The following is a 15,697-nucleotide window of genomic DNA, read 5'->3' as shown; positions in this document are numbered from 1 at the left end:
CAATACTCTTTAAAATGGTGGAATTTGGCTGACAAAAAAGACTATCTTTTCTTTGTGAGATGCCTATGTTTTTAAAGTCAAACCCTTCCAGAAATAGTTTTAGTCTCTTATTTTCTCTGTATAATCAGTTCAGTACAAAGATACTCAAAACCAGGATGGTTATTTTTATTTTGTGGTACAATCATTGAATATAAGAACAATCTGGAGACTGCAGCACTGCAGACAGAAATACTTCCCAGTGAAATTCGTACTCTTTCCAGATTGACAGCAAAGAAAAATCTTGTTTAGTGCCCTGTGCTGCTTTACAGCCTGTGGGATTTCAAAAGTTCTTTTTTAAGGACAGCTACTGCTGCTGCTATCTGTTACTATCTGGAAGCTAATTTAAGTGTCCAGCTTTTACAATTTTTCTAGAAGTTTTCTTTTTCCTTCTGGAGTTGTTTATACAGAAACCTCAAATCTAGCTGTAGATACAGAATATATAAGATTTTGTTGAATGATTTGTCATGAAACTTTTACCTGGACAACGTTAGTTCACAAGTTAGCTTTAAGCCTCTCCCGCATTGGCACTTAACCGATGTCCACTTTCACCAAGCAATGTCTCTAATTCTAGTGATGTTCATCCCTGTCATAGACAGGAGAAGGGACTCCTGGACATGTCTGATTAGTAGATACACCTTGACCCAACTGCAGAAAAAAGGAACACAGTTTAGAGAGGAAAACCCTCTCCACACCCTCAAAGCACAGGGTATGGAGAGGCACCAAAATATCTTTTCAAAGACTGGCCCACATGAGAGATGTTTTTAAGTGTACCCCTTATAGACTGTGTAGGTGAAGTGAAAACAAAACCAGACATTCTCAACTCAGGATTCAAGAGGATTTGAGTCACTTCAGCAGTGTTGGTACCATCTCAGGCACGGTTCTGGACGTGGGAAGGTCCTGGCATTTTCCTCTGATCTCTGAAGATACGGAAGCAGGACTAAGGAAAGTGTTAGCACATACAGTCTGTGCTATGTCAGAGGAGAAGCCATGGCTCTACAGTAATTGCATGCACCAGACCTGAGGGATCTTTGCAAACAGCGAGAATCAGATGGTTCTGGAAACCGTTAAACATGGACTTTCAGGAACTTCTGGTGTTGCTTTGAAGTGGTTGAATACATGGAAAACCTTATTTAATCATCTCTTCCCCTGTTAATTAGTAGGATTTTTATGTCACTACTGCCAAAGTCTGGTCTTCTCTACAGAGAACTGGGGTGTAGAAAAATCATGGGTTTTACTTCTTAAAATTTCTGCAACAGTCATTAGTATTTCCTACTTACACATACTTTTGGCAATCTCTTTCCCAGTAATATTGAACTTTAAGACATTGTCTTTTGCTTCTGCTCTTGTTAACTGTAATTAGAAAAAGAAGAAATCAGAATTTGGGTTAGATTTGCATGTGTATGGCCTTATTTGTGTATGTGTGTGCAGTGCAAATAGTGTTTGTTTTCTTCCAGAATTAAGTCTCCAGCCTTTGCTGCTGAGGTGCTGAATTACTAAGGGGTTTTAACAACAGTAGGCACATCTGATGAGGTGGATTTGTGTTTCTGCCCCTTCAATATGTGGCAGAAATAGAGTACATCCCGTAAGATGTATTTTTTTCTCATCAGTACTTATTACCAAGTAATTTTATTATTCAGAATGTAGCTCCCTGGAGTGAATTGGGTGGGATTTTAGCTTCCTCTTTTCCCACCCACCTGCCCCTGAGCCCTCAAAGGGAGGGCTCTTAATGATTTCTGGAGCATCTCAACACCTGATGCACGGCTGAGGAAATTCACCCTGCTGACAAATTATTTTGGCAGACAGTGACATGCAAAACACTCCCACACACCATGAGACTACAAATTGGCTTCTTCAGAGAGATCTTGCTTCTTGACTGGCATCCCGCTTCCCAAAAGGGAAATGCAAGCAGTCCAGCTCTCCTCTTCTTGGGGTGATTTCAAGCAACAGGATACCTGTGTGCTTTACAAAGGGATCTACCTACCTCGATGTTGAAAAAGTCAACTAACCCCCTAGCTTGAAAATGCTTTCCAAATAATTCCAGTAGATAAGGGGATGAAAAAGAGTTTTCCAAGTGGAATGTAAGATTTTTTTGTTGGAGTGTGTTTGAAAGATGAAATTGATGTTGGCAGAATACAGACAGCTGAGTGCCTTGCTTTTCTTTAAGTTGTTTACCATAACAGCTATAAGTCTGCTTTCCTCTCTCTGGCTGATACCTAAGGAAGAAGAAATAGAGTTCTTTATTTTTTTTTCTTCTTGCTACAACTCTTTCCTTCTTTCCACCTTTACTTCCACCTTTGCTTTCTTACTTTAGCCCCTGGATTGAGAAGGAGAATCTACACTGAGAAGTAAAGCAGCTCTGTAGCAACGAGGACAGGGGAACATATCAAGAGAGTCACTTCTTGTACCCTTCTTTTCCATTTGGCTGGGTAAAAGAAAATGACATTTGGTAATTTCATCTTTAGGGCCTACCGTTTTCCTGCAAGCATCAGGCATGTGGTAACTGCACCTGGTAGAGAGTGGAGCTGACGATGCCGCTGTAGAATGTGAATATTCCTCTCTGTAGCTTTATGGAGTGGAAATAGCAGACCCACGGCACTCTGACATTAAAGGCACTGGAAGAGTGCCTAGCTGTGTTTATTAGTGTGATATAGGATGATTGACAGTCTGTATTCTTCTGGGCTCACTTTAAGCACTGTTATAGGGTGAACATCCTCCAGCACAGCAGGCTTCCAGTGCACTAAAGGTTAAAAAAGAAGTGAAGCTTGTAGTTTTAGGTAATATGTATGTCTGCATTTTTGTGTACTTCTTACTTGTTTGTAAGAGTTGAAGTAAGACAGAAAAAACAACCCATCCTGGTCCTCGTTTTCTGAGCATTGCACAGGCAGAGCAAGTCTGTGTCCATGTGCTCTGTCCCTGCCATAAGGAGCTGCCATCTGCTCAGAGAGGAGACTGGTTCTTAATGTGCTCTCACTCAGTACCAGGCTGTCTTATTAAAGCCAAGGCTAATACGCTTCAGGGCACGGGTATGAAACATGGTCCTGTACATATGTAATGCACACATTGGAATGCACAGTGTGTCCAAGCTTTCACACTAGGACATCTCATAATATGCATTCAGACTGTATTTATTGATATACGTATTCTTAAGTTCTGGTTTAACAGGCTTGCAAAGAGAATATAAATGTAGTTTGGTAAAATAACTGCTCTAGACTATCACACAGAAGTACTACTTTGCCTGAGTTGACAGTGTAAAACTCCAAAAAAGTCAAACCTTTGCTAACTTTCTGTCTTTCTTCAGACACCTGCATGTTCGGATTTCAACTGTGGCCGGAAACTGGAAAATGTCAAAATAACATGCAACAAAAAGCTAAAGGGAAAGCATAGGTCTATGAAAATAGGCCATCTTTTGAGGTTTGCAATTTAGTATTTCAGACCCACAAAGTTCAGCGTGTTTGGATAAGGCTGGGAGCAATATTTTGACATAAGCCTTCACTTAACTCCTTGAACAAAAAGTGGCGTTGAGGTTTTTCGTTAGAGCTGCTTTAAAAATATATCTGTGAGCTGGTTTTGCTTGGTGGAGGGGTGCCTGAAAGAGGTTTATTTCTTCTGGATCATGTTGCTTGAAACAGAAAGCACTTTGAACATGGGCTGGGTTTATTGTGCTTTGGTTAGGGACAGATTCTCTGGTTCACCTGGGAACTGCTAAGGGAGAGTGTGCCTGTTCCCCAGGTTGTGCATCTTGACAGGGCTGCTCTGCATGGAGCTGCCCTTGACCTTTCATGTCTAAGACGTGTGTCCTGGTCCCCTCAAATGGGGAGAAAAAAGTTGTCCCTGCTTGTCTGCTGCTCCTCTGTGCTGGGAAAGGAGCACTAAACCCCACAGCTCTGCCTCGGTAGCTGAGACTGAGCGAGTGTTTAGCAGTTCTGGCACAGAGGTGCGTGCACGGGAGGGAAGTACATGAGGAGTGGGGCTGTAACCACATAGCTTTCCTGAAGTTCTTGGCAGTGTTGATGCCCATGGGCAAGCAGGGACAGATGGACCTGGCGAAATTACGCCAAGAGCTGAAATCAGAGAGCCAGAGGTGGCCTGGAGCCAGTGTAACCCTGACTCCTAAATTCTTGTTTCTGTGCCAGGTGTCTAAAAGTGCAGCACAAAACCATATCTGAAACTCCCATTTCAAGTTTTACTCTCGATTAATTATTCTATAGCAGGAGTGTAAAGGGCTCAGCAATTCTGCTCTGCCTATGACCTGTGTGTTAGGCACATTAACTGCAATGTTTGTGTTGTTTTTTTTTTTTTTTTAAAGATAGCAGGCAAGTGAAGGTTGCTTAGTGCTTAGCACTTGTAAAAATCAGGCCACATATTTATGAATGTAGTTGCAAGAATCTGTTTCGGAGGGATTCCTGTGTTTCAGTCTCTCTTCTCCCAAAACCACTGAAGGCTTTTATCAGGAGTCACTGGTTTGCTTTGTGGTAACAAACACACCACTTAGGGTAGCTTCTAAATTTTTTAGAAACCCAAAGTGGCCTATGACTATTTGAGTGGTGTCTGGAGATACCAAGCAGCTGGTGTACTTCATCTCCATCTAGCCTGAGGCCCAAGTAGGGGATATGACTTCTGAATCAGAGTATACCTGAGGTGCTAGCAGTGTGGCTGTCATGGCTTTGCAGTTACCAAAATAATTCCTTTCTCTGAGTTAAGTTGAAGTCATAGCAAAATGATCTCTGTTTTAACCTTTTTCTGGAAAAAGTAGAAGTACACAGATCCGTTGTTGAGGAAAAGGTCAGATGATTTTTTACGCAATTGTGCCTAACAACTCTTTTTACTTTTCATGTAGGCTGTTATGGCAGTGTGTACACCCAGCCCCTTTAGTTCCTGTCCCAGGTCTTTTTAATAAAAGAGCTGTTCCAAGCAGCATCCAGTGCTTTGACATCCAGTCTGTTGTTCCACCAAAGTATTACATGGTAGGGCTAGATCTCGCTTTCTTTTACAGTTAGAGGAACATCAGCTACTGCCTTTCCTTTCCCTTTGGCCCTCCCAATTCGTCAAGAAATTGACAAGTATGTCAGTGAAGATTTTGAAGATTTAATTCAAATCTGGAAATGGAAAAACAGTATTCCAAATAAGCTTGGGTCATGCCCTTTTCAAAATGCATGTCACATTCCCCAGAGAGACTTTGGTGTCATGTGGTGATAAGAGAAAGAGAGGCCAGGTATTAAAAAAAATGCCCAACAAACAGCATCGCTACAGTGATCCTGCTAGTCATTTGGAAACACCTTCTTCTTCAAGGAAACAACCAGGCAGGTTTCTTAGGTCGTGTAGAGCTGTCTTTCTCAAGGTGATCGCGCTAGAAGATCTCTCTCTCTTCCTTTTTTTTAAAAATCAAAGTTAAGCATGTTTGGATTTACACTTGTTTTTGCAATAAAATCTTTTATTCCCTTGCTAAGCAGCCATTCCCAGGCAACTCCTCTGGGTGTCAGTACAACTTCAGGTATAGCTGCATTGTGGTGTTCCAAGCTTTCATTCAAAGCATTCTACAGTGGACAGAGAAATGGTAAGATATAAAAAGTTAGACAGTAATGAGAAAATATATGGAACAGGGTAAGGGACACAGACGTGCCTGAGACACAGCAAGGATTACATCTGAGCTGTCCTTGTTTTCCTAAGAAGCCCCAAGCTACATTCCTGTATGTTGGATGGCTTGTGAACAGCCTGAGGCGTTGGTTTACGTGCAGGTAGAGACTGATGCTGCAGAAGGAAGTTATAGACATGGTAGAAAAAGTAACAAACTTTGCTTTTAGTAGAATGAGAAAAAAATAAGTTCTCCAGGTTGTTGTTAGAGATTAACAGGACATGTCCGAATAGATTCCTGCAAAATAATAAATGACTTGAATGGAATTTTTTAGATTCAAGGAGCATTGCTGGTCAGCAATTTCCCACGTGTGAGACAGTATGGCCATTGTCTATAGGAAATATTTGAGGGGAAAGAATGACAGGAAATCTGGGATAGTAAAAGCAGAAAGCTTTGTAGAGAGACTCATAGAATTGCAGAAAAGTTTAGGTTGGGAAGGACCTCTGAAGGTCATCTAATCCAAACCTCTGTTCAAAATAGGTCCAGTTAGATCAAGTTGTTCAGAGGTTTCTCCAGATGAGATCTGAATTTCTGCAAAGCTGGAGATTCACTAATCTCTCTGTACAATCTCTTCCCCTGTTTGGTCATCCACACAGTGAAAAAGTCTTTCGAATACCCAATCTGAATTTCTCACATCCCAAGTTGTGACTGTTGCTGCTTCTCCTCTTTCTTCAAGCAGACTCTAGTTCTGTCTTCTTTGTACCTTCCCATTAGGTAGCTGAAGGCAGTGATAAGATTTTCCCTGAACCTTCTCTTCTTACTCACTTCTACTCTTACTTCTTACTTGAATGAACCCAGCTCCCTCAGCCTCTCTTCATATATCTTCACCGTCTCCATGGCCTTTTGTGTAACTCAGTCCAGTTTGTCAGTGTCTGTCTTGTTCTCAGCTCTCACAAATACTGAGTAGAGGGTAAAAAATCACTTTGATGTACCTTAAGACTGTGCTCTTGCGAATAAAACCCAGTATGTCATTGGCCTTTGCTGTTGCAGGGAACTCTGCTGACTGATGTTGAACTCGTGCAACTTTCTTCAAAGCTGTTTACTAGTTGTTAGGTCCCCAGCCTGCCTTGTTGCATGGGTTTATTCCTCCTGAGGTGCAGACTTTACATTTGCCTTTGTTGAACTTGCTAGGTTGCTGGTAGCCCACTTCTCTAGCCTGTCAAGATCACTGAATTGGCCATGTTTAGGGTCATCACTTTGACCCTAAAGTGTGAGGATGATCTCAGTAATTCTTAGGCTTTTATTTTTCAAGTGCCATGGCAGAAAATGGTGATGCCTGTGCCTGAGCGTTCTCTTTAACTCTATTGGGCGCCTCCAAATAGGAGATGCTGAGGGACCAGGAAAGCAAGCAGTTCTGTCTTTCTGCCAGTAAGATATGAGGCACTGTCTGCAGCTGGGACTGCAGGGGACTCGCCAGTTCCAGAGGTGCTGACACAGACTGCTGAATGGGGGGGTTTCCTCACCTTTTTTAGCACAAAGTATTTTTAAAATAAAATTCTTCAATTACAATAAATCCCAATAGGGATGCCACTTTCAGTTCGGAAGAGATGTACACACAAAATGAGAAAGAATGGGTTTAATCTGAAAGCTCTTTCCCTCTCCTCATCACAGGCAGCTATTGTCAGAGTGAATTAGAAAGTTTGCAGAAATACATTGCTTAAGCAGGGAAAAATGGGAATGGTCATAAAAACCAGCAGAATTGCTGCACGCAGATTATCATTTGGCCTTTAAATTGTAAATCGCTGGTTTTAAATAGGCCTGGTGCAGATGGTTTCTGCCACAGGTTTATTGATTAAAATAGCTGCTTTACATCAGCTCTGGGTTTGCTTCTCTGGAGGCTTTTGTCTTCATGAATAATGTACCCATTTGCTGAAATTTTGTTAGAATTCATCTGCTGGAGGCTGGCTGTGTTTCTCTAAGTTCCTAAGCCTCCGTTGACTCAGCTCAAAATTGTGACAGCCCCTGTCCTTCCCTACTCAGAAATGAATATTCCTTCTTCCACCCTTCCAGTACTGAATAAATCTAGTGCTTGCTCATTGGAGAGTGCACTTGGAAACAGCTGTGAGTGTTTGGCTGTTTGGGGAAGGCTTGTAGAATATTGAAGGCTGTCTTGGCTATACTGGGGATTAGATTTTTGCCAGCAATTGATCCAAAGCCTGTAAGAGTGAGTGGAAAAATTCCAGTGAGTTTTGGATCAGGCCATTAACTCTGAGACACGGTGCTTGTTTTAGATGGGCATGTCTCATGCCTTCAGTGTCATAAGTCTTCCAGTTTGCTGGAAACATCTAGTGAATGTACGAGTAAGGGCTTTTTACATTATTATTTGGACTGTTTTATGCATTTCTAAATATGTGTACTTCATTTACTGGGAGATCCTTGTGCATTTTGTGTTAAGCACAAAAGGCAGTGCCCTGCTTGTGTAGGGGGTGGTGGAACAGTCAATGTGCAACTTCCCCTTGCAGACTGAGGCTCACAGAGCTGATATATCTCCTCTGAGTAGGCCTTGATGCTCTGCAAGAGGAGAACCCTACTGCAGGACCTACAGCAAAAGGAGGGGTACAAATACCATTGAAAGCAAATGAAAGTGGGTAACATACTTTCCCTCCTCCTCCCTTCTGATCCCCTTCCTTATTGTCATAGCAATATTTGTCTTCCCTTTAACTGGTCACTACAGCAATAGCTCTTCATGAAGTATCTGTTAGACCAGGGCAGGGGAAAAGTCAGATTAATGCCTTTGGTGAAAATACTTAAAATTGGTCTTCCCTTTCACACTTATGCATGGGAAAAGAGCATTGTTGGTAGACGAGCTAATTCAATCTTACAATTCTGGAAATGCAGCCAGTCACAGACAATCTGGCCTGTCTTTACTTTCTTGGAAGGTGGTGGGAAGCCCTTCTTTCTACAATTTTACACCAAGATAAGGCAAGAAACAAGTAACAGTTACTATGAAAAACAAATGATTCCATTCTGAAATGGCCAAGAACAGGATATTGCAGTGCTCAAACCTTTTTCTGAAGGTTATCAGGGTTTGATTTATTTTGTTTTGTTTAACCAAATTTAAAGCTCTTCAAGATTTCATTTGGTGAAGTATTTTGACCCCGGTGGGACCAGCATCTTGACAGCATGTTAGTTCTTCTGAACTATCTCTGACTTGCCTCTATTTTTATTAAGGCATAGAGGTTGTGGGAATGATAACTTGCTTCTTTATGACAGTCAAACACACAGCTAGAATCACACTCCGAGGGCAGCTGACAGGCACTAGATAGGTGGTTACTGTGTGGATGCTAGCAGCTGAGAATCCTTCCTTCTCAGGCCACTTGTCTGGTGACCGGTGCTGCCACAATATATCTCTCACACTTCTTACAGACCTGAGAGAAAGATGTGTGACCGGAAATATGAGCATCCACTGGATCTTTTTGCTGTCAGGAAAGTCCCCTGTGGCTCTGGAGTGAGTGTATGTGGTTTAGAGCAGGTCATTAGACTTTCTTTCTTTCCTCCCTTAGAGCCTGTCATGAGCATGGGGTAGACCAGACAATGCATAAAATTCCCAACACTGTTAGTGTGGACTTTCCAGCAGCCTCACTTCCTTACATTATACTTACAAGCAAGACTCCCCTTGGTGTAGTTAGGCCAGTGCTTGAATGGTTTGGAAAATCCTTGCTAAAACATATGGCCTGAAATTATAGGATAATGTTGAAAGTCCTCTCCTTTCTTTGCCAAAATACTTTATATCAGTAGTGAAACAAAGGAAGCCTAGTTTATTGTGGTTCAACCTTTGGTATCTCCAATGGTGGAAGCTCTCATTGCGGGCTTTCCTGTGGCTGAGATATTAAAAACCTCTCTTTGTGGCTTTGCAGTCCTGTCACAAAGTTTGAGCTTATGTTATTCCTTTTCCTTGTGAAAGTAGGAACTGTCTGCTAATGATGGGTGAAATGAGCCAGTAAGCTCAAACTTTATTAGGGTGAGGCAAAGAGGTGCATATGTATGCATCAAGATGCTGTGATTGCATAAACCTTATTTTCTCAGGATACCAGGCTAGACGGTTCCAAAAGATGTTTGATGAAGCCTTTCAAATGAAAGCACTGCTGGTAGTAACAGTAGTACTGTTAGATTTCTTACTGTTCAACTGCTGTGTTCAAGGCATGCTACAAGGCAACAAAGGTACATGGGAGTAGTGTTTTGAAAAATACATACTAATTTTGGACAAAGTAAATATACGCAAACATGTTTTTCATTCCTCCCTTCTACGTTTTAATCAAGAAGGTGATGGTATTGTAATAGTGTCTCTCTTATAGTTGATGCTTTAAGGAACTAATGACCTCTGTTTTACCAGGTATAAAGAGGAGCCAAATTATAGGATAATCTATCTGTATGGTTTATTTTATTGTTTCAAAGAAAGATCTGAAAGGTGATGAAACTGCAATTAAGAAAAAAAAACAAAGGGATAAATTCTACTGGACCTGTGGGATACTGCATTATCAATGGATGGAGAGTCAGGATACATGAGCTAAGGAACCTGGCATGACTCCTTGCATGTAAAAATATTTTTAAGTACCTAAAAATTTGCACCTCTTGATATGGCCCATTCTGCACTGTTTAACCTTGTAGGAATCACTGTGTGTTGAATTCTGACCTTCAGAAGGGTTGCTGCTGGGGGTCATGGAGGAAGGCCTAACTAGTAACTGGTCAAAGCGGTGGGAAAGAGTCCTAGTGATGCCCACTATAATCCTCTAGGTTACCTGCATTCCTACTATATTTTCATGGACATGGATGAAGCACAAGGGCAGAGCTGGCCTGGTTGGCAGCAGAACAGAATACATGCCTAGGATGTTCAGCAGCAATCAGAGGATTTAATGGGAGTAGAGGATTAATTAATTCTGATCCATACAGATGCATTGGCTTATTGCACAGTCAGAATCTTAATTAGGCAATCACATTTTTTCCTTTCACAGTGACCATTGCTCCAGCTGTGCTGTAACTCTTTCCTCTCTTTCTTTGCAAATCTCTCTCTTTTTTAAAAATAAAAATTTGCATACCTCATTAGCAAAGTTTCCTTCTTTTCTCTCTATTTTTCCTGTTTGCATCTACATGTTTGCATATATGCTCCTGATGTCCTATAATTCCGCAACCTTCATTTTCAAACCCCTGTTATGGAATGAAATCATGACTTCTTCCTCAGCTCCTTTATTCCTCTAAATCCAGGGTTTCTAGCACTTCTTTCCCCCTCCTGAAGCCCCCAACCCCTGCTGACTCAGTTAAATATACATGTACTCATTCCCTCTTTGTTCCTTCTTTTCCCTTCACCCCTCTGTGTCTGCTTTTCTTATGTCAGCTTTGATCTGTTTTCTGGCAACACTAACATTTTTAAATCTTTAGTAATTTGTTATTTTTTGTACCTTGGTGCAAAATTTGATATATCTTGGAAAGGAAGTGTGACTTGTCCCATTCACTGCAGGAACAAACTCCTTGTTACCTGGGAAGAAGGTTATATATGCAGTTGAAAAATCTTTGTTGGGGAAATGCTGAGGCAATGGTCCAATCCACTCTGTGCCGTCAATCTAGTCTAAATAACTGAGGCGTGTTCCAGATTTGGCTGTACAGTTAAACCCAGTTTTGCTACGCTAAGCTACTGCAGCAAAGGGGGAAATGGAGGGGCAATACTTTACACCTCCTTATGTTCTTTTGTTGTGGGTCCTGACCAAAATGATGAGAAGAGTGATCCTGAGTGATGGGAGCTGTGTCATAGATCTCTGGAATTCAGTGGGGACCTTCTGTTCATCAGCAGAGGCACTGAGAGGTTCCTCATATTTTATAACCACTCACTCTCTTGGAGTATTATCAGAGACTTAAGCCATTTTTTAGGATATCCTGTAACTCTTGTGTTGTTGCTGTTACATAGCTTTTTACTGTACATACATCTGTCCAGATGTTTTTTCCTTTTTTTTTTTTCCTGTCTGTTTATGTTGCTTTTATGTTCTCCACCACATTGACTCCTGGTAAGAAAAATGGCCACCTTAAAGGCTGCAAATTCCTCTGAAGCTATAATTTCCTCAGCCTCCCCTAGCTGTGAGGTTTCCTCCTGGGCCGTTCTTAATTATGATCCCTTCAATAAACTCTGATGGATTTGGTACTTTCTGAACAGTAACGTCAGCTATTTCCAACAGTAACAGTAGTAGATAAGTTCTTTGCCAAGTACCTACAGAAACTCTTGGCACAAGCGCTTAACAGTGCATCTGCCAGCTGCCTTATGGACATGATTCCATATGGGTACTCTGGTCTGCAGAACCTGCTCTCTGTCTCTGCCTTTTTCTTGTTCAGATGCCTTCCAGCCTTCCCTTCTAAGTTAGCCCAAGAATAAATCCTTCCAATTCCTCCATACGCTATTCCCCACAGTGACGTTGAACCTTATTTGTGACCTTTCCATACCAAAGATTGATTGGACTTTGTTGTTTTATTCCAGGTCACCGGTCTCTTCAGAAGATCAAGGTAAGATGTCTTTTATAGATAAATGAGACTAAAGACTAGCCGTAAGCTGTGTTTTAAGGCAGTTGTGGTGAAGAAAAATGATTTTGATATTACTCAAACTTTGTTCACTCCTAGACACCAAGTGCTTGTTCACTTAGTTCATTTAGTTGCAGCTGACAGAAGTTAAGCCCGTGTTACTTGTAAAATGAATCTTGCTCCAGAAAACAATTTATTGCAAGTCTTTGCAATTTATTCACAGAACTGCATAGGGCTTCACATATGAAAAATTATATGTAGGCTTAAAGGGCGATATATGTTTTTCGTGAAGATGAGCAGGTTTCTTATGACTCTTACAGGACAGCACCTTTGAGCAGAGGAGAGTGGATTGTGCTTAAAAGCTTGAACCGAAGTTATTTTGGGTAAACACTAAAATCAGTTTGGCAGCATGGTGTGGAATTTAGTGCTGCTAAGAGCTTCTAGATATAAAAATGTCATGGCTTGAGTAGGAAGAGTTGCAGGTTATGGTAATATGCTTGCTCTGAAAGAGTCTGAAGGATCTGGTCTTTACCTATAGACTAAAGATGGAGTTTGCAGTAACTAACTGGTTAATAAACATGACCTACATAGGTGCTTAGAGCGAGGTGGCATAAATATCCTCTAGAGCACATTAAAGTATGGTTGCATTGGTACTGAAATCCAGAGGCACATTGCAAATAAGCTGGTACTGGCAGAGTTCCATGAAGAATAGATTAAAAAAAAAAAAAAAAAAAAGATTGTAACCGAGAGGGGAAGTTCATCGTGTAGCTCTGAATCTAGAATATAATTTTGGACCACAAAAGAAAAAAAAATATCTATTTTCTTATAGCATTCAATTTGTAAGCAGTTACACAATCAACAACATTTCTGGACAATACAATAAGTATTATTCAAGAAGGATCCAGATGGGGAATAGTTAGGACTGTTGCAAATGGAGATGTAAGGAGGTCTGGGCCTGAAGGTATGTCACTGAAGTATGTGTGCTTGGAGTGTGGAGTGACAAGTTAGGTATCAACCTCCATTGTCCTTGGCTCCAGCCAATATCTTTTTAGTCAGTATTGTGGCTGTCAAACATATTATCATTAATAAATTCTCTTCCATCTCCTTGATGTGTCATTTCTTAGTAAAGAAAGTTATACAGCAAGCCACAAAAGCAGACAAACATGTCAGACTAAATATATATCTGGCCCATCTAGTCCATTCCTAGTGTCCGATTGCAGTGGTTCCCCTGACAAATAAGAGCATGAGAATGGTAGAAGTACACAGTTGAATTTCCTGGTGTACCCTATCAAATTCCTGTGATTTACAGACCCTTGACTTTGTGAGCCAGAGGCAGTTTTCTTGTTTAGTGGCTCATCTGCTTTTTACCATGACCAAAGCTTCTTAATGTAAAGTACTGGAGACTTGTGAGAAGTTAACAGTATACTCCATTTCTCCACCCCTCAGAAGAAATTTGATTTCTCTCTCCCACTATGCAGCATACAGACCACGGTAAACGACTACAGTACTAGAAAGAAAACATGACAAAAGTGCTGCAGCACAAGCTGTTTTGAGCCTAGGTACTTCTCAGCCCGCTTTATGCTTATGTGGAAGCATCTAAAATTAGTCTTGGACCTGAAATCTCTTATCCAAACAAAAACAAAAAGGGAGGATCCAGGACAGAGCTGAAAACTTATCTCTGAATTGTACGTCTTTTATGGTGTTTGTGCAGACCTCTCCGGGTATTTTTTTCTTGAAGTGGGTATCCAGGAGTCAGTGTTGAGAGTCTTATTTTCATTAATAGTCAGTACTCAACTGTGTGCCTATTCAAGGTGATAAACATTTATATGTAGTTTTATGAGACACTAATGCTTTGGGGTGCATAGTAGGCAAGATCCAATTGTAGAAGAACATACCTTCCCTGACATTGCTCCATGTGCTGTATTTCAGCTACTCTTCCCTATTATGGGACACCTTTCTAGTGCTGATTTTCTGATGACGTGGTGTCTTGGCCATTACTGAGAAAAGGTGCTTTTCTTATTTTTGTTCCCGATATTTGCTTTATCTTCTCTGATCTTCAGTCCTCATTTTTAAATTCTACTCTTTCTCTGTCTTTCTTTCTTTCCATCATGCTTATCTCCCTTTTCAAATATCTCTTTCCCCTTGACCACGAGGTTGCATTCTGCATAAGTTCTTGCATTGTGCTCCTCACTTGGCTTTCTGAATGTCCTGCTTCTCCTCAGTGTGGACTGCCTGCTTCCAGCACTAGTTGCAAGCAGTAGCTGTAGCATCTGCAGTGTAGCAACAGAGTTGCTACCAGAATTAGCATCTAGTGTGAGTGGCACTTCCATTAATCCCTGACAAGACAATGCATTATGCTGCCTTGAGGAGAGGGTGAGGATAAAGCACCATCTGTCTGGGACCGGGCATCTACTGAACAATTGTAACAGCACACAATGCTCCTTGTTGTGGACACGAGTTAAAGGCACCTTTATCAGTTATAAAACAGAGCCATTTTAATTGGCACAGAAAAGGCAACAGTACTGCTAGAAAATCCCATACTTCAAATGGAAAAAACCAAACCTCTTAAAGATTCTAGAAGGGTAGTGTCTTTCTTCTTGGTGCAGGTAGTTAGGAAATACATAACTAAAGAGTGAAATCCATCATCTTCTTTCCTTTTCTCTCCTTTTCTTTTTTTAATTAAAAAAAAAATAAAATCACAAAAAGAGCAGAAAAAAAACCTGACCCCTAAATTCCCTAAATGAGTGACAAAATGGAACAACCTAAGTAAATACCAAAGCATAAAAGTTTAGACAGAGGATTAGAGTGATGGCTGTGAAGAATGGAATGGAAGGGCAGTCAGGTGGGCTCTGGTGCAGTTATGTGCCATGGAGCCTTGGAGGACAGTGGTCCTTCCTTGGGTGCTGTGACTAGCTGAGATCAATAATGGGCAAGTGGCAGGTCCACAGAAGATCTAGTGTATGTCATGAGGGAGAGGACAGAGAGGACCCCTGCTAGCAAATGGTACCACCTGCTGTATTTTCACTCTATAAAAATTCTGGTCTTATGCTCAGGAGGCGTGAAGCTGTTTGGAGGTAATTGAAAGAAATCCTATCTATTGTTTCTACATCAGGTATGGTTTTGTGATTGGAATACAGGCTTCTAATGTGTTGCCTGGCCAGCACATAGCCATTCCCTGATTATCATTGGGTGAATGGCTGAGGTTTACCAAAACTCGTCCTTCATCTAGCACCTTTCAGTACTGCACTGTAGATGGTATGTGTGCTAGATCATGCCCTGCCCACTCTTATTCACAGCTGGCCTGCAGAAATCTGGCTACAAATCTTCCTATGCTAATGCATTGAATAATATTCTTATATTTTACATTAATTTTGTTCTAGCTTCATCTGGGTTATATTTTCCATGTTTGGGTTACCCTGTGTAACTGAGTAGGCTGTTCTTCATCATCACCTGAGCAACTGGGGTAAATGCTCTTAAAGGAATACCGTGAGTTCCATTTCCATTTCAGTCTTCTGGAAAAAAAAA

At 41.1% G+C, this 15,697-nt stretch overlaps 1 protein-coding gene across 5 annotated transcripts in view; it reads left to right on the top strand.

Annotated features, from left to right (window-relative positions):
- Positions 1–15,697, top strand: part of DGKI (diacylglycerol kinase, iota) — a 228,070-nt gene that overhangs the window by 177,792 nt on the left and 34,581 nt on the right. For all 5 annotated transcript variants that reach the window (XM_014937443.1, XM_014937447.1, XM_014937446.1 and 2 more), the window contains one exon: positions 12,132–12,157. In XM_014937443.1, coding sequence (XP_014792929.1) covers positions 12,132–12,157 — 26 coding nt within the window. The remainder of the gene's footprint in view (positions 1–12,131; positions 12,158–15,697) is intronic.

The sequence above is a fragment of the Calidris pugnax genome, unplaced genomic scaffold (genome assembly GCF_001431845.1).
Source record: "Calidris pugnax isolate Ruff unplaced genomic scaffold, ASM143184v1 scaffold1, whole genome shotgun sequence".
In the NCBI taxonomy this organism is placed as follows: Eukaryota; Metazoa; Chordata; class Aves; order Charadriiformes; family Scolopacidae; genus Calidris; species Calidris pugnax.
The sequence above is the reverse complement of the archived record's forward strand: the minus strand, read 5'-3'. Positions and strand labels throughout refer to the sequence as shown.